Source organism: Magallana gigas, chromosome 3 (genome assembly GCF_963853765.1).
Source record: "Magallana gigas chromosome 3, xbMagGiga1.1, whole genome shotgun sequence".
In the NCBI taxonomy this organism is placed as follows: Eukaryota; Metazoa; Mollusca; class Bivalvia; order Ostreida; family Ostreidae; genus Magallana; species Magallana gigas.
The window spans coordinates 17,745,902-17,765,111 of record NC_088855.1 but is presented as its reverse complement, the minus strand read 5'-3'; the positions used below and the strand labels follow the sequence as shown (position 1 = coordinate 17,765,111).

Here is a 19,210-nt window from a genome sequence, read left to right as displayed (position 1 = left end):
ACATTATTTGCATGTTACACAACATCATTTGACAGGTACATACATTCTGTACCTCTCAAAGACAACACACACAAAATTAATAACTAGAATGAAATTGATGAAAACAGAATTTGAAATACAGTGCACTTCTTCCAAGAAATCACAGGACATTACTCCACATCCACATGCAGTGCAATTTATATTGTTTTATAGCAGAGCATTTCAATAAGACATTAAGTGCAACTGTTTGTCATTTATTCATTAATTATCCAAATGCTTTATGACAGTTTGTGCCCTTCAGTTTATAATGAAGTGTACATTAAATGAAATAAGAAATAATGATACCGTGACTTCGTATCTGTAGTCAAAATATGCACTGCATAGATTACTGTAATAAAGGAACAGAAATGCTAATATACCGGAACACATTCTGACATCATAAATGTTTATAATTAGCAATAACTTGTTCTAAAGTAGCAAATCCATCCAGAAATTCATCTTCTGTCAAGCCATGCTTGGCATACTGGTGCACATAAGCCCTGGAGGAGAACATGTCCCAAGCCTTCCCCACCATTGAATCCATGACAGTGACTGGAGACTGACTATTGGAGATTAAGGAGGCAGATTTTTCGTAATGATTAAAGGCCCTGGGTTGGACCCCTGTCATGAGGGCAGCATCTGGAGGGATCCAAGGAGCATAGAGGGCCGAGTCGGAGAAAGGGGCGGTGTCTGCAGACAAAGATTCTTTGCCCCTCAGGAGGAGGAGATTGGCCAGGGATGTATTGTGGTGGGAGCCTCGGGAGCTGACTCTGACTTGCCAATCAATGCCTATAGAAAACAGATAAACTTAACTACCCAGAATAACTAAATATATGAATGATAATATCTTTACTTTTTATCAATAAATGATAATATATCAACCAGATGCTGTAAACTAAACCAAAATACCGCACAGAAATATAAAACTATTAAAATTGATATATTCCCAAGAAAAAAAACAACTTACAGTATTCTAAATTTTGCATGTATTTTTTGGGGGGAGAATTTATTTGCTTTGGTAAGATCTCTATGTGTAAATAGATCTCATACACACTTTCAGATTTGCAACAGTTATCAATTACAACATAATTAATGGGATATGAATAAAATGATTGAATATGATGCAGACCAACCTTCTTCCATGGGAGCATCAGAGATCAACATCTGTCGGAGGTGCTTCAGCAGGCCATGCCATTGGTAGGTGCTGAACTCCTGGGCAGCCGCCGACATCTGGGGAATGTTCTTAACAGTGAGCAGTTTGTAGTCTGGATGTGGCACCAAGTGTTCCAACATTTCTCCTTTTAATTACAAGGGAAACAAACATATTAGGTTACTATAGTATTCATTAAAAAAAACAACAACAAAACAACCATGTAAAAAAAAAGATTTAAAGCAATTCAAATCAAAATTAATAATACTTATGCAAATGCCAGCTATATGTAGGCAAACTTTTGTTTTTGAGAACATTTCCCCTTTCTATAAACTGATGCAATTTCATCAACATAAAAAATAAGATTTACAGAGTTGTCTTTCTTTAATCTGAGCAATATTGAAAAGCATATATCTTGTGTGCAAGTATGAATTTTGATCTGTTTTGTCTATAAGTTTAATAAGTTCCACCCCAAAACTGATTAAATTATTTTCTTTTAAATTGGTATCAACAATCAATGAATATCAAACTGATTACCTATAGAATTTGAGCAAGTGTCTCCAGTGTATTTGCTGAGAGGACAGGGCTGCAACATTGTAGCCAACTTATGACAAATCACCTTGTTGATGTCCTTAAATGAGATTTTCTTGATGCTTAAAAGTTGTTGACAGATTTTATGGAGGTGGTCATTTTCCATGACAACAATTGCGTCCACATTGTGATACAATCTAGACAGTGTCAGAACGGCATTGTAATTCTGAACGATCACTTCTCCCATTTTATAAGGCCACACAACTTGGTTCATGATAAACGCATGAGGAAACTCGTCTCTTAAACATCGAGTCACATATGCCCCCACCCCTGAGCCTGTCCCTCCTGCCAGGCTCATCAGAGAGAGGAACCCACCTAGGTTGTCGCATTTTTCTGCTTCGCGCCTGATTAGTTCCATGACAGTACTCTGACACGCGGGGCCATGGATACAGAACCCGTGGGCCCAGTTATTTCCGGAACCTCTTTGTTGACAGTAATGTTGTTTCTCGGAGTAGCACCATGTTCCGGATCTTTTAGCATCCTGATATGTTTGAGCAATCACCTGTGAATAAGGTATATTTTGATGCATTTCAAATGGGTGAAAACTGCTATCATAAATGTAAATCCTTAATCACTAATCGTAAATAGACAGACTGGATTGTGTATTATATAAACAGGTTAAAAAAAATGCAAAATTAGACATAAGTGCACATACAACATACATGTACAGCAATTGTTATATTTCCATCACTGATACATGTAATATCAAAAGAAAAGAGTCTTACTTTTTGAAATATTCCAAACTCAAAAAAAGAACATGGGAGGAAGTTGCCTAAAAATACACATAAAGAAGCAACATTTAATTTGCGATGAAGGGACGTACGTACCTTTGGTTCCATGTCCACCATGACAGCTCTTGCTCTGGGCATCTCCTCCCTTGATTCTCCACGGTAGAAGAATCTGGACAGAACTTCATCTTTATAATCCTCATTTTTGTCTGGAGCTACCTATAGAAATAGGATAAACAAGGCGAACTTAGACATGTATGCATATTATTACAGAAAACAATAACTTTTAAAATATTTATAAATATGTACATGTTCTAGCTTAGGTTTGATTTTACTTCGTATGTCAGATGGTAAATTTAACTTGTTTCACACTACCTCAGGCCAAGCTCCAGAGTCTGCAGAGCTACAGAGCTACTTAGGCTGATTGATCAGATAAATTTCTGTTACTCATGTATTATGTGATGTCAAGACTTAACTCAGTTGATTTCTATACACCTAGTGATATGATTGCATCTGCATATGACACCATTTTTCAGTATATGTATTAAAACTGATTGGTTGTATTTAATAGTTCTAGGTCATGCAATTTCAGATTATACATTACTTGCATTAGTCCATATATTCTAATTATATTTGAGACATCCAACTTATACTCATTTGACCATGGCCAGATGGGAGAGAATTCGATCCTGTTTGCTATATATGCTTTTTGACAATCTCAACAATATCTGACATTTTTCTGGGTTTTTATTTTTTTTTTTGGAATTTTGATAATTCACTAGCCAACAAAACTGCAAAATATCAAAATTGTTAAAAAAGCCAGGAAAAAGTCTGACTCAGTTTTGTCGGACCATCCCAAAGTAATACATTTTATTATAGGAGCAAACATTTGAGAACTATATTTGCAAATATATTGACCTATTATCAGATTTAGAGGCGTGTTCAGCAGAGTCGGTGCTCTTGAGCTCTCTGCAAAATTCCCTATATCTACAACACAAATTTTGGTGAGAGCGTGCGAGCACTCACTTCTGGTGAACTCCTGTGGCCAAAAAACTTCAGTTAATTGTCAGGCACTAACCTGTGTGGCCAGTGGCTTAGAGTGAACATCTTCCATAAAGGTGTGAAACAATTGGCCACCGATCTGGTTTCCGCATTGTCCAAGCTGTATAGTAATGATGGACATTGCAAAGAGCACTGACAGGTCCTCCAATATAGATCTTCCTTCAGTCGGGTATAAGACTTCTTATGAATCAGTCATGGTCACCCCTTCTTTAACTTTCTATGAAGATTTTGTTGAGAGAAAAAGGTTTAGAGAAATACATTTAATACAACTGTTGTACAAAAATAAACCATATATCCTTAAATCTGATCTCTTTAGAGAGGGCAGGCATATAGTCTTCTTAAAGAATATATATGTCCAATTTCAATAATTAAAACCGTTCATATAGAACTCAGTATAAGCCTACTGCATGGATAAACAAAACGGTAACTTTACACACAAAACTCACCTACAGTACAGTATATAAACATCTGATTAATCCTCTGATATGATTGGAAAAGTTTAGTACATAAGATTCAAGCTAGTTCAAGAGAGACTAGCGATTATTTTCCTCAATCTTAAGAAATATACATGGATACAAAACTAAGCTACCCATTAACTTTGTCGTCTTGCAACATGCAACTTTGGTTCGTATTTTATATACTCTGCAAAATAATCACACGAGCGTTTGAAAGATAGGGAAAAATCACTATCAGTGCATCGCAGTGTAATGACAAAGACAACACATGTCCAAGATGAGTTTGGCAAGGACAACATTTTCCTCACAACCATTTTTAGTTTTAAGCAAAGCAGTTTACGTAAGTATAGATTATTGTTGCCTTAAATAGCATACGTTTAAGGGGGCACTGTTTAGTCAAATGCAGATTTTAAATGGAAATGTTGACGCGTTTCATAAAAGTTTTGTTAAATCTAGAATAAAACTGTCGTGCATTGTCAACTGCATTTGAAAACTGCATTAAATATGTATGATAGTCGATACCATATTCTCTTTTGAGTAGTGGACAGTGCTATGCCTGTCCACCTCTCAAAAGAGAATAGTTGATACTACGGAAATTTTATCATGAATGCTCTGCTCAAAAAAGTTATTCTAGGAAAAATGAATATACATGTAAGAACCCAACATTTTTGGGATATTCAAAACATGTATCAATGTAGAATACATCTTTTTCTAAGATTTCCACCTAGAATGTGTTAAATTTTTGTGCTGAAGGAAATTTGTTGACAACAAACATAATTGTTTATCAACAACTGTTGTGGTAACAGTTATGCTGGTTCCCTCTGGCAGGGCAGTACGTAATCCGAGATTCCTCAGACTCTAACCCCAGCTTTTATAGTGTGACGCACGTCACAATATAAAAGCGGGGGTTAGAGTCAGAGGAATCTCGGATTAGGCAGTACATAGGGCCAGCCACCCCCCCCCCCCCCCCCCCACACACACAAACACTTTTTCTTGCTGCACCTAATTTTCTTAAATTTATATATAAAAATTGAATTATCATAAAGTTGCCCTCCCCCCCCCCCCCCCCCCCCCAACTTTTCTGGAGAATGTAAAAAAATTGACGTGAAAATAAGGAAATCAAGAGTGAATTGAAGTTAACTGTTATTGTGTTATAGTAATAGATATACTACGCCAGCCCCCAACCAATACTTGCAAAAAATTCATAGTGCAATTAATGTAGTCAGACTTATTTTTTATACTTTATTATTATACATGCACCTTGATGCAAGGGAGAATTGTTGTCAAGAAAGACAAGAAATTTGAAATCTGTCAAGCCAGCTTTGGATGTCAATAAATCTGGATTTAAATGTTTTAATAATTGTGACTTCATGTGTTTGTTTTCTGTTATTAATTAAAACTCTTATTTTGAAGCCTGGTCATGTACAAAGTTGCAACAGAAAAGTTTTAACGAACATCTTTAAACGAAGAATTAAGGAGGAGGAGCCAAAACCTATGGCAGAAATTGAACCAGAGAGAGCTCCTGTAAAGTTTAGCAATTACACAGAGAATAACTTGAAAAAAAGAACGTAAGTTACAATTTCCACAGACCAGGGAAACCTATTTGTAAGATTAAAGAAGTTGACGTAAATTGACAAATAAACTCAGATTCAATAAGTCAAATTGTTCTTCGAAATGATTGACAGAGTATTATATTTATAGAACATTATACATTACCGTAATTTTGCATAAATTTACATATTATGTACTGTATTATTTTGATAAAATTCATAAAATCTTACTTTGAAACAATTTAACAAACCATGAAATATAATAAATTGTAGACTAACTCCTTTTAAAATATCTCATGTTTTATTAGGCATATCAAATTTCTTATTTTGAAAACAGATCAATTCAAACAAGAAGGGCTTATTTGCCACCAGAAGATGTGGAGGGTAAAGTACATCGCATTGTGAAAGAAGTTTATGGAAAGACGGCAGATGTGCAGAACATAGACTTGGATGAAGACAGACGCAAGAAATTTACAGTAAGTGTCAAACTCTTATACCTGTATTTTGCAGATTGTTCACATTTTTAACAAAACTTTCACGTTTACATGATGCATAAATGTAAAAATTCTACCTTTTTGAAAATTAATGTTTTCTTGGTTGATATAATGCAAATGGTACATTACTGTGGAATAATATTCTTGCATTTACCCGGTACTGCTGACTTGTTTATATCTGAAGATTAGATTTGGCTCATTCCTCCCATTTAATCATTAACTTTTGATTCCAATGAAAATAAATTCGTATTCACAGGTTGAATACTAGCTATTGTACTATTTGTATGCTTTTTATCCTTTAGGTTCTTACAAAGATGATGAAGGAGTTTGACCACTTTATTCCCAATACAGAGCTACACGATATGAAAACCATTGATCAGGCTGTGAATTTCTTCCTAACGGAAGTGAGAGACACAACATGCTTAGAGGACCTCACAAAACTAGATTTACCCAAAAATCTTCACATCAACACAGAGTACCTCCGCTACGATCGTGAAAATAATCCATTGTGGCCAGGGAAAGATGCGTTTCCAGGACAACAAACCAGAGCCTGCAGTGCAAAGTTTGCGCGAAAGTATAATGTGGTGGACAAATCAAAGGACAAATATATATTCAATTTGAACAGAAAGACATTCTTTGAGGAACAGACTGAGTTAGCTGAAATTATTAAGAAAGAAATATATAGAAAATAAAGAATTTTGTGTCACAATTTTTTGATTTTGATTCTTGGGTAAATTAATGATTTGGAGAAGTTTAGCTATCAACATAGTACAAAGCTTTTCTAATCACATTCTGTCCAGCTACTGTTAATCTTTCTTTAAAACTTTTAATATTTTCAACTTCTCCAGAACCTACCAAATTCTACCAAAATAAAATTTCATCGTTTTTGGTTCATGAAGGTAGGAAGCATTGCAGAAAATGAAGAATCTGCTCATGCCTGTATTATAATTTTTTTCTTTAATAATCACAACCTTCATATCCTCTTATGACGTACCAAAGAAAGCATTTTATTGTTTACATCTCTCTTGGGATATCAATTTCCTTCATTACCTACCAGAATATAAAATAAGTACAGGTACATAAATTATTCTTATTTTAAATCAGTGTGTTGCATTAGGCTTAGTTAAAACCAAAACAAGTAGCATCCTTTCATTTGTGTTTAATTCAATGATCAGTACACCAATATGCATGCACTAACATTATATTCAATAACATCAAAAGCAGTAAAAAGTAAAGAAAATAAATTTTTCAAAGTGGGATCACAGATTACAGTTCAAGAAATTGTTTAAACCAATTTTCATGACATGTATATAGTTGACAACAAAGAAACAATTTTAATAGTCATTGTCTGTATCTAAGTACTGTAAAACATAGCAGCTAGCTGAGTTGGCAGTCAGTGGAAAACAATTCAAAAGTGACATTGTATACTCAACAAAAATGGAAATATTCAATTTGATATTTCAAACATCAGTTTTAATATCACACATATACAATGTTTCCCAAGTATCACAGACAGAATTCAACTACAGTATGTGACGTAGGAGCATCAATATGTACATCAATACAGCACATTATTTATTTAATCAAGGGATAAAAAAAAGAATAATTAATATATTTTTTGTGTAATCAAATGGTATAATGTCGTATTACAGTCTTTACAGTCGTATATGAATTTTACAATAATGTCTGATGAATGTATTTTAGGTTCAATCTTGTGGGTCAAAGGTCATATTCTCATTTTAGCGTGTTGTGTCAGAGTGATGTGTAGAGGCAGCCACATTGCCTCCGTTGTTCTCCCTCATTTTTATCGTGTGCTCAATCAGCGAGATACATACAAACACCCAATTATACATATTCTGGGCAGGAATTGATCCAAACTTTCCAACCTCTCCATGGGGTACATCTGTCAATAGAGGATAAACTATGTTAATTATACACTTATATAGCTTGTTTTACACAGTTAATACATGTCATCATACTTTCTATTTAGTAGGAAAGAAAAAAATTACTGCAAGAGGGATTGAAGGCAGACAAAATTCACCGCTGATTAAAGCCCCAGTCACATCCAAGACAGGGCATATTTATATCAAATTTTTACCACATAATGAATGAACTGAAATATCTGTTATTGATATATTATATCTGAAAAGAATCAAAACCTTTCAAGAAGACTTCTAGTTTTTCTGGAGGGATGAGAGCATGGTCACTGGCTGCTGTGGGATCATATTCTGTTATCTTTTGCAGCAGTTCATTGTTGATAAACTAAAATCAAAATAAAACCATCTTAAAACTAGGATTTCTCCACTAATTTTAAAATTTTATATTTCGACCTAAAAAGAAAAAAATAATCTTTAGTTTCTCGGGCCACAAAATATCTTAAGAATTATTATACAACAGATATATTTTTATTGCAAGACTTGAAAAGAGAAAAAATAAATCCATAAAAAAAAAGAAAAAAAAAAGAGAAGAGTTGTTCCCCTTCCAGTATCACTTGCAGCAACATTTGATCACAATAAACTTTAACTTTGGCCTCAGTGGTTTAAAATGTCATAAGATTTTGACAGAATCAGCAGCTTACATTTCTCAGATTAGTCCAATCATCCAGTTCTCCACTCTCCACCTGCTCCAAATGGAAGATAGCAACCACTGCCTTGACAATATTCTGTACAATTTTAGGTGGCTCGTTGTAGCTACGTAATTCAGCAAAAGACTTGGAGTCAATTTTGGAGACATTTTCTCTGAGTTCCATCAGCATAAGTCTGTCAAACATGATGTCCATTCTGTTGTCATCGTCTTTTTCAGCCTCTAAAGAAAAAAAATTATGTTGCACACTGAGAATGTTTGCTAGACTAGGTTTTTCTCTCATATTCATAGAAACATTAATTATACATGTATTGATACTGATAAATATCTACACATGACATATAAGTACATGTAATATCGTATTTTACACCATGAGTAAATATTAAATTATTTAGTTTTGGTCTTGCTATAAATTCATCAAAGATGATGAGAGCAAGAGACAAAACACATCAGGTTTCAAAAGAGATGGAACATAAAAGATTAAATGTTTAAATGTCAGAAATGAGGTCAAAGTTATATCAAGACAGATATAAAGTAACATTTCAGATGATAGTATGCATATAAACTTAAGGTAAAGATGTTATATTTCGAATTAAAGTAAGAGTTACCTAGAACCACGGTTTTATCTGCCTCCCCAGAGAACTCTTTTGTGATTTCCTTGTGAGCCTGGTTCAGAAGTTTGAGCATTCGTTGAACCTCCCTGTTCTCGTGTTCGGGTAAGTTCTTGAGTTCTCCTATACTGATGTCCACCACTGCCACTGCTTTACCTTGGTCGTCACGGAGAGGGAACGCTAGATGGCGCTGTCCATAGGCATCTGCTGATACTGTCTCTGAGTTGTCTACACACTTGAATAAATAATCTCTGCAAAGGACATTTGTAAAAAATCATTCTTTTAATAAATAATCATTAAGTGATGATCAAAACAGGTAATAAGAATTGATTATTAATTGGATGATTATTTTAAAAGGCATCAAATGCATGTATATACTACTGTGATTTCATCTATATATTTGTGGGCATCTCTTTTTGTAGACGTTAAAAAAAAAAGTTATTAGGATACGTAAATTGGAGGGCAATGACCATTTGTTGTGTTTCTCAGTTTGATGAACATTTGATTTCATGAATTGACTTAACAATATAATCCACAAAAATTGGTGCTCAATGAATACTGTATACAGGGTTATTTTCGCCTTGAGTAATTAATTCGCCCTTCTGCATTTGCAGTTTTGCCCCGTCTTGTATTCGAATTCACCCAGAGACAGTTGTGTTTGAAGAGAGACAATTTGATACCTTGGAATTGCCCAGTCTTTAATTCGCCCGTGAACAATGGCAAAGGGTGAATATAAATCAAGGGCAAACATTTAAATTCCCTGTATACAGTAATGATAAAACTACAGTTTATTATAATGCCAAATGTTAAAGCAATTTTAATCAAACTTTCAAATTTATCATACTGTGATGTTTGTACCTAAACAAGTTATCCTTTCTCTCAAGCCTTGGTGGACTGAGTAGGTTCTGGACGTTACCCTTCTCATCCGTAATCATCATCTTTCGCAGGATGTAGTCGCTCTGATCCATGCCCGGTTCCACCATGTAAGTAACGATTTCTTGTACATGCGGACTTCGGCGATGAATCCAGGAGACTGCACTTTCTGTAATTCTTAGAAGTTTCTTCTTCATATCTATGTTGTGGTATGAAATACTGAAAGATTTGGCCACTCCCTGGAGTGAAGAGAAAGAGCGGAATTTTTGAAAGTGTTAAGAATATGTTTGGAATGTTGAAATTTTATCATTTTCATAGTCTTGTTGGTATGGGCTTGTAAAAAGTTTGAATATAAGAATAGTAAAGTAAAGGTTTTGTCAGGTATCTTTGCCCCACAGAACTGCTTTATGGGGTTAATTTTTGTCCCTTCTCAAATATACAGGAAGTACATAATCTCAACAAATATTTGTCTACTGAGTGTGTTTCTTCAAAAAGGACTCTGAGGAGTAAATTGCATTGAGGTGAAGATAACACGGTTAACAGTAATTTATTACATGAGAAACAAAATTACCTGGAAGAACTGAATTTCATGAGTGATGAAGATGGTTTTGGTGTGGTGATCATTCATGGTGTCAATGCCCAGCAAGCCAAACACTCTCTTCCTCTTGTCCTTCAGTGGCACCACAATAAAGGAGCCCTCCCTGTCCTACAAAAATTGAGGAGATAACTGAAGAGTTATGTCCCTTGAAATGCAAGAAATACTTAATGTTCTGCACAAAAACACCTCTCAGATTTTAAAAAATCCATACATATTCTAATAAGAGTTCCATTTCTTATTTCATAATTGAATTAAAATCAGTATGAAGGTTCCAGTGCTCATTGTTGCATACAGATGTTGATAAAGAATCGCATTGCTCTTTACCTCGGGTTGCCTATATGGATTCCAGAACTGAATGTTTCCATGGTTAGCCACTCTTGGAACATGGATTGGTTTACCACTCTCCACTGCAGCAAAACTACAAACCAACAGAAATATCAAAAAAAATTTCTGTGGTTAAATTGTCTTTGCAATTCTTTTCAGTCATTGGATTGTTTTTAAATTTTTACTGTACATGTAGATAAATCTTAAAATTAAAGTCCATGCATTTGTTTCAAATGATTCTCGAATATTGCATGTAGTATCTCTTTCATGGCACAGACCTGATGCCTTTCATGTCTTTGTACAGAATTTTTCCCAGGAGGTAGTCAGCATCCTCCATGGTAGCTGCCACATAACGTAGGCAGACACTGCCTCGGTCTGGATCCATGGTGTTTCTCTCCAGCATGGCTATGTTGGCGCTTATTCTCTTTCCTCCACCATGTGCCTCAGCATCCTAGATCATAGTTATATAGAAAATCTGTCAAACATGGTTATTAGATATTAATGTGTCCCTATTTTCTGATAGCCGGCAATATGATTCATAGAAAAACACTGCCAAAGAGATATCAAGAATAGATTGTCAAAAATTGGTGGCAACATTATTTGCAGTTTTTATCTTAATTTACAGTCTTGCACTGTGTACCTTATAAAGGGCATTGAATACAGCCCTGTAAACTGGTTCCATGCTTGCTCCACCAGTCTCTGCTGCTGTCACTATCTGCTGCAGCCACTTCTTTCTGGCTTCTCCACGGATCCTTTCAGCATAGGATCGCTGTGTGAATCATAGATATCAATAATCAGGGAAACTTCCTCAAAATTCTTAATGCAATTAACATTTGATAAAAGACATCAAATGATGAGGTTATCTACTGGTTACGTGACATTCAAAAGGATGCTGAATATGGAATTAAATTTTGAATTACATTACCTGTATAACTGGTAGCATGAAGATGTTTTACATGTAAATAAGCAGGAGTTATTGTATAATTTTTTCGTTTAGATATAATAATAAACTTACCTCCACACTATTGACTAGGAACTCAACAAAGTAATCAAAGGAATCCGCTCCTGGCATTTCATCGACCACCAGTTGTACAAACGTTCGGAATTCCCTCTTACTAAGTCTGTTATCAGCATATTTAGACTGTTTCTTCAATCCAGACTTGGCTAGAAGAAAACATATTTCCCATTACATATGTACATGTATAAACTGTAAGTCCTGACCAGTAATATTTTGTGATATACTATTTCATAATTGCAAAGAATAAAACAGAAGATATGACTGGTATATCAGTTATTGTGTACTAAATAAAGCTTTGATATTTACAAAATATAACTTACACAAATGAAATATTTACTCAATTTCTTCATTCTCACAAAAATTTTACTAACTGTGAAAAACGGATATACAGAATTTTACTGGCAGTTCTTAAGAAACTTTGATGATTTCATCCTTTTAAAGCCCCCCCCCCCCCAAAATATATCAACCTAAGAATAAAAATTTTACACTGGTCTTTGTCTGTCTTACCTCTAACAATGGCCTCGTTTTCTTGGCCCTCCTTGTACTTCTGCATTACAGTTTCAACATCCTCCATGTCCAGATATCCACAGCCGTCATTGTCCCACTTCTCAAAGAGTGAGTCCATCATGTGCTTCCTCTGGGTAGACAGCGCCTCCTTTCTAGCCTGTTCACAAAGTCAAGAATTACTGATCAGAGCTGAACAAAAAAATACACAACAAATAATTTGTACTGGATAATTGAATTACATAGTGTACACAAACAGAAATTGCACCTAGTGTGACATTATTTAGTAAAGCTTCTCCATGAACTGAACAAAAGGGATTATGTTTATATAGCAACCAGCATTTATACATGTACTTCAGCTCTTGCCCTTATGATACCAGAGTATTTCTGAGCATCAGACAATGGTAAAAATAACTGTTTGAAGTACAAAATGCTACAAATGTACCACCATGTTTAATATTGTTTAATCTTAATGCTAAAAGTTGTATATATGCCACCACACTCTTTTTCCTATGATTCCAGAATAATTCTGAGTATCAAATAATGGCATTAATTTTTCAAACTGTTTAACTTAAATGCCAAAAAGTTTTATAATCTAGAACCACATATTTAAATGTAAAACAAGAAAGATGGTACGTCACTGCATTGTTACCTTCATCAATCTTTCCATCTTCTCCTCCTCTGTCTCTTCGTAGCCATCCTTGACATATTTAGTCAGCATGTTAAATGATTCCTTGGTCGGTTCATTACCCAGGAAGGTTTCTGTGAGGGTGACAAACTGGGAGACATTGAGGGAGTTCTCATCAAAGGCTGACTGTCCAGAGCCCTTGCTCATAGTGGTTAATGCTACAATTGGTTAGAAACAGATCATAAAAATGTATATTCATGTACAATGGGAGCAACTTTTAAATCTCAATCTGATTACATGGCTTGATCATGCATGTTTTTATACATATAGCTAAACTTGAATTAATTGATAATATTCAGTTTTGCATTGCATATCTTTACTCTCTTGCAGTATAAAACTTGCTAATATACAAATAATACTTATTTAAGTTTTATCAAGGGGCTCATCACTTGCATCATATGATCATATCCCCATCAATCTTTTCTACTAAGGGCAATAACTCTTGTCATTTGAACACCCAAACTTTTTCAGTAATCTATACTAGATCAGAAGGTCTTGACAACTAGTTCTATCTTGGTGCAGTGTGTCAATGAATCACCTGTCTTTTCTCTGTTGAAGGTTGTGCCAACAGCAAACTTGACATTACCCTTCTCTTCCTCTGTGGTTGTAGCCACTGAAGATGGAGCCTCAGACGTTTTTGTAACAGCTGTGTCTTTTTCTTTAGAAAATTCAAATACATTGGATCTTTATTTTAAGTTATCCACAATATAGTACTTAAAAGTAAGCAGAGAAATTCATGCGCAAAAGATGGGATCCTTAAGCCATAAAAACAGTTTATGTTAAGCATATTGCATAGGCTTCTGGATTACATAGAAAGCTATCATCTTCCAGTTTATCAACAGTCACACTCTTGAGTAACATATATCAAACACAAGTTGAATACAGAACTGAACAAGAAAGCATGCAATTCACAGAACAGAAATTAAATTCCAGTTGGGGTATAACAAACCTCCCTCTCCTACAGAAGATGCCTCTTTTTCTGCTACTTTTGGCTCATCCTTTTCTTCTGTCTTCTCTGGTTCAGCTTTAATCTCAGATTTTTCTGGTTCTGTCTTTTCTTCAGTTGGAGGAGGTGTAGCAGTTTTAGTTTCTCCTTGTTCCTCTTTTTTCTCCTCACTTTTGGCCTCCTCTGTTGCCTCTGTTGGTTTTTCCTCTTGTTTCTCCTCCTTTTTGGGCTCTTCAGACTTGTTGGCCTCATCTGATTCTTCCACAGAAACTGTCAACACTTCCACTCCCGGTTTTCCAGCTTCTTCTGGTTTTGGTGAAGGAGCTTGTTTTTCAGCTGGTGGCTCTGCTGTGCTTGGTTTTGTTTCTGGTTCAACTTCTGGTGTAACAGGTTTACTTTGAGCAGTTGTGGCTGGAATTTCTATTTTTTCTTCACCTCCTTGCTCGGTTTCTTCTGTTTTTTCTGGAGCCGGTTCAGCTGGTGCAGGGGTTGGGGAAGCAGGAGTCGGCTCAGCCACTGATTACAACAGGTAAATGAAAACAAAACATGCAGGAAAACAACTTCTCAAAAACTTGAATAACTTTGACTAAGCATCAAATTGGAGATACATGTACCAATAACCAATTTTTTTTTTAAATTCTTGTGGTACTTTGTTGGTGCATTATCTAAAGAATTATGCTAGTATATTTTGATAAGAGACAAGTAAGTTTTGAACCTTTAACATTTGATGCTTAGTTATCTTAAAATGATAGTTCTTGAAAATTTGTCTAGTCTGAGGTGGGAAATGGAACAAAATGCGGATTTCACAAGCACAGCAGGATGGATTGAAGCCTCACCACAAAAGATACCGGGTAATAATTCATCACACACAAAAGCAGAAATATGAAAAGATTAAATGTTAAGGTTCCTTATTGTGACATTAAATTTTGAAATTAAAATTAAGAATTAAAAAAATAAAAGTTAATTTGCAATCCATCTCCCATACTCTCTCTGATATCAGATGCCATTATCACTACTTTGGTCATATCAATTCTCCGCCTCAGATATCCGATTTTACCTCAAAATACATGCACTTATATTTTTAAGGATTTGAGTTGAGAACTGAGTTAAGTAATTTCATGATGTTGGTGACAGCAGGTCAAGAAATTAAATTTCTTAAAAATTAACTTTGTTTAACAAGTAAAAAAATCAAGTAAACAAGATGAAAACAACAAAAGAGAAATAAAGAGTTTGGCCACAGAAAGACAGCAACAACTGACCTTTGGGAACGGGAGTGGTCACTCCATCATCATCAAAGATATCCTCCACTTCATCCACCTCAGCAACAGGCCCTAATGAAGAAACAAATTCACAGGCATTAATTTCAAATATGTGCTAATGGTATTAATTCACAATTTAACAATAGTAGGGTAGGGTCTTAATTATGTAATCTGTGTAATTCATTATTGGGATGTTGTTTTAGAATGATAGAATATTTTGTCTGTCTTAAGATTTGTACATATAGAATATGAGTAGTTCATTTTTGCATGCAGGAGAATAAAATAACTTTACACATACAAGTTTTTAGTCAAACTGGCGTATAAAATACGTGACTCAAAATGGTTCTTTCTAGTATTAGGACTTTGATTTAATTATGTTATAAAATTTTACGTACATGTGGACTTTAATAATAGTAGTATGAGAGTTTTTTTTCTATATGCAATATTAGGACTTTGATTAAAGAAAGTTGACTTACATCTGCGAGGGTTTCGTACATTCTTCTTGATGTCCTCTTTAATTGAATCCCAGAATGCCTCAAAAAGACTGAGAATTCTGTGTCTGTCTAACAACCCAATCTAAATGACCAAAAATGTACTTGCTTATAAACAAGGAGCATTAACATTGATGACAATATGAGAAAATTAAAAAAAAACCAAATATGGTAAATAACTGTCCTGTATAAAATTCCGTAAAAAAAAATAATAATTTCAGTTTGTTTGAGCTCTCTAATTTTGCTTTTTTTTTTTAAATTAAGAAGCCTATAGTAAAACTTTTCTGGGGACTAGACTAGACTAATGGGTACAAATCAATCTGCAAAATACCAGGCAGTCTAAATACTTTTGATGGCTGACTTACTCCACTGTGGTCGCACGAGATGAAGAGATTGGTGAGTACAATTCTCCTCTGTTCCCTGTTAGAGGCAGCACGATAGGAGTCAGCACATAGAGACAGGTGCTGCATGAACTGCTCAAACACCTCAAAGTTAAAGTCATCAACAAACATTGTCAAGTACTGGAACAAAAAAGAAATCAATATTGTACATATCTTGGTCGCAGCGGTGGCAAAAACAAAGGATCAGACTGGGTGGAGAGACTGTGTGGCCGCCTTATGTGCCACCTGGCATGAAGAGGCCTAAGCTAAGCTAAGCTTGGTCGCATCTTATTCGTGTATTTCATTAACCGGAAAGCATCCGTTTTCAATAATATCCATGTTTTGAAATTGCAAATGAAAATTGACTTTTGACCATTTAGAGTATGATGTTTCTTATCACTGCAAAACCAATTTCCCACCTTAGCAAATTCTTTGACAGATAGTGCTTTCCCTGACTCATCCGTTGGTTCCAGGGCACGGCTAAGTTTATACCCATCCTTTAAATCTTCTGGGAAATTCTCAGCTATTTCAGCAAATGATCTTAGGGCATTTTGTACCTAAATATATAAAGAATTGTTGTTAACCAATGTGCTGTTATTTGAATGAACAAACTACATTGTTGCAAAAGTACTTCATCCAATTTTTACTGTGAACTACTTTATTCATTGGAAAAACCCCTAGATTTTATTCAAAATAACAATATTTTAAGAAACTTACAAGAGAGAGTTCTACTCTGCCATCTGGCTGAACATGCCATTCTTCAAATTGTTTCATGAACTTTGTCTCTCTCCTGTCTCGCTCCTCTTGCTTTAGTCTCTCCAATTTATCTCGCTCTTCCCGTCGACGTTTGGCTTCAGCTTTAATTCTAGCTAATCTATTAAATATGAATTTTCACACTTTTTGATACTTATCCAAAGGCACACTGTTGCATACTCTTTATTCAAGTATAAATGAGAAGTTAAAAAAGCTTTGCTTTAGAGAATAGCAATGTCTTATCTAAAGTTGTGAGTTGATGCCTATAGCAATAAATTGATTTACCTATTATCTTCGATGTTAAAAAGTTGTTTCTTCAATTCTTCAGAAACTTCTCTGATTCCTCTCACATAGGGTGAGGCTTCTGAAAAGTTGCTATACCTAGGATTGTTTCTCATCATGTATTGGGCTAAGAAATTAATAGGATTAAAATCAGGATCTTCACCATTTCCATCTGTCAATCCTCGCTTGTCTGCTTCTGACAATAATTTTTCTACTCCAAGAATCAAATTTGGAAGAACTTTGTCAACCATATATGTTCTAACTTCCAATGTGGCCTCATTTTCATTTAACCAATCTCTTGCAAGAACTTCAATAGGAATCTTGCGTGCAAGCTTCTTAGCGCTTTCTTTGGAAGTTTTGACTTGCTGTTTTTTCTCATTCCGCATTCCCACTAGTTTCTCCATCATGCTTTGTTCATGCATACGCTTCCATCTTCTGACAGCACTTCTTACAATGGGACGGGAGTAATCCGTAGGTGATTTTTTCCCACTTCCTGGTGCTGACCTTTGACCTGAGGAACCAGCGCTATGAGGAGCAGCCATGGTTACCCTCTTTGTAGGGCTTCCTGGTTTTTGTATGTCTGCCATTTCTGTAAATAATTGCAATTTGAAAGTACATGTAATAAAAATCAAGCCAAATTTGTATCAATATATTTTTAGTCAAGAAAATGTTGCTGAAGAAGAAAATGGTTTTTAAAAAATTAGATTGAAAAAGACTTTTTGCAGTCTATATGCACAGGCACTTGAGGTTATATATTTTTCTCATAATAAAATATACCCTCTACCTATATAATTGTGTATTATTAGGTTGAGGGTATATATTTTTCATCATGAGAAAAATGTATAAGATCAGGTGATTGAGACTATATGGTATAGAATTCCTCAAAATATATATAGATTATTAGAAGGCATCCTATATAATAGCCCGATCGAGGTCCCTGTAAATCAGCCCTTTAGCCTGACGGCGCTCAGATGGATATACAGTGACCAAGGGCTAATATTGGATGCGATACAAAAATGCATGTATAAATGATCTTTAAATCATATACTTGTTTAAAATATAGCAACAACAATATAACAAGCATGTGGTGAAAGATTATTGTCAACAAATCATTCCATGACAATATATTTGTCTCTTATAAACTTTTAAGTAAATTTGCGCAAGCTGTATGTTTGTAAACCAAGTTGACCTCGACGTAATTATTTGACGTCATACTTGGACATCAGAATTGAATGATGCAGACTGAATTTTACGTCTTATAATAGCTGATCAGATAAATGGAAAGGGGTGTGTAATAACAATTAATCGTCTTAACTGAATTTGGTTGAAAGTGAAAATGACGACAATGCTCGTGGACATCTGTACTCCGTGCTGTTTAGTGTTAAATATCTCTAATAATTCCTGTACTATGGTGTATACTTTCATTACAGAAACAAGTGCCTGTACCCTACCTGAAACAATTTATGCAGTAATTACTGCTGCACATTGTCATAATGTTATTTCATTAATAATCCTGATATCAATGATAAAATCAATTCTTCGTCGAAGAAAGGAGTTTTATTTACTAATGTTTTAAATGTCAAATACAAAATCTTTTAGCACAAGGATAAAAAACAATCACCGAATTTGAAAAACTTTTGAATATAGTTTTTTAATGCAGGACTAAAATTCAAATCATTTTCAAGCTATTGCATCCAATTTATATAACCAAGTATGTTTGATGCATACCAACCTTGGTCTTTAGATTAAAAGAAAAAAAGATTTTCACATTTTGTAAACAGTTGTTAGTCCTCCATTATTCGTTGCTAGGAAGGAAGTCTGTTTCTTCTGGACGCTTTGGTAAGGTGCTTGG

General features: G+C 34.8%; 3 protein-coding genes across 6 annotated transcripts; 1 reads left to right on the top strand and 2 right to left on the bottom strand.

The window, feature by feature from the left end:
• Window positions 1-217: 217 nt before the first annotated feature.
• On the bottom strand, window positions 218-4,185 carry LOC105344117 (tubulin delta chain). 2 transcript variants are annotated; one of them, XM_011451755.4, is made up of 6 exons: window positions 3,996-4,185; window positions 3,566-3,766; window positions 2,587-2,706; window positions 1,706-2,261; window positions 1,152-1,316; window positions 218-807 (listed from the first exon to the last, which is right to left on the bottom strand). In XM_011451755.4, exons 2-6 carry the CDS (start codon window positions 3,668-3,670, stop codon window positions 416-418), a joined length of 1,338 nt encoding a protein of 445 aa, XP_011450057.3. In that variant the 5' UTR covers window positions 3,671-3,766; window positions 3,996-4,185; the 3' UTR covers window positions 218-415. The 2 variants fall into 2 exon arrangements, with proteins under 2 accessions (XP_011450057.3, XP_065934786.1); XM_066078714.1 differs by having other exon boundaries at window positions 3,566-3,762.
• A 1-nt stretch (window position 4,186) lies between these two features.
• Window positions 4,187-6,757, top strand: LOC105344118 (large ribosomal subunit protein mL50). The gene is made up of 4 exons (XM_034480789.2): window positions 4,187-4,344; window positions 5,418-5,572; window positions 5,892-6,030; window positions 6,351-6,757. Exons 1-4 carry the CDS (start codon window positions 4,273-4,275, stop codon window positions 6,738-6,740), a joined length of 756 nt encoding a protein of 251 aa, XP_034336680.2. The 5' UTR covers window positions 4,187-4,272; the 3' UTR covers window positions 6,741-6,757.
• Window positions 6,758-7,191: 434 nt separating this feature from the next.
• Window positions 7,192-19,205, bottom strand: LOC105344119 (EF-hand calcium-binding domain-containing protein 5). Of its 3 annotated transcripts, none has more exons than XM_011451757.4 (21): window positions 19,091-19,204; window positions 17,362-17,947; window positions 17,041-17,197; window positions 16,743-16,880; window positions 16,309-16,464; window positions 15,929-16,028; window positions 15,453-15,524; window positions 14,197-14,709; window positions 13,786-13,905; window positions 13,212-13,405; window positions 12,563-12,719; window positions 12,053-12,201; window positions 11,678-11,806; window positions 11,316-11,488; window positions 11,038-11,131; window positions 10,687-10,821; window positions 10,101-10,354; window positions 9,240-9,493; window positions 8,627-8,853; window positions 8,208-8,310; window positions 7,192-7,951 (listed from the first exon to the last, which is right to left on the bottom strand). In XM_011451757.4, the coding sequence occupies exons 2-21, from the start codon at window positions 17,943-17,945 to the stop codon at window positions 7,788-7,790; spliced, it is 3,873 nt and encodes a 1,290-aa protein (XP_011450059.3). In that variant the 5' UTR covers window positions 17,946-17,947; window positions 19,091-19,204; the 3' UTR covers window positions 7,192-7,787. The 3 variants fall into 3 exon arrangements, with proteins under 3 accessions (XP_011450059.3, XP_011450060.3, XP_011450061.2); XM_011451758.4 differs by having other exon boundaries at window positions 19,087-19,185; XM_011451759.4 differs by lacking the exon at window positions 14,197-14,709 and having other exon boundaries at window positions 19,091-19,205.
• Window positions 19,206-19,210: the final 5 nt, after the last annotated feature.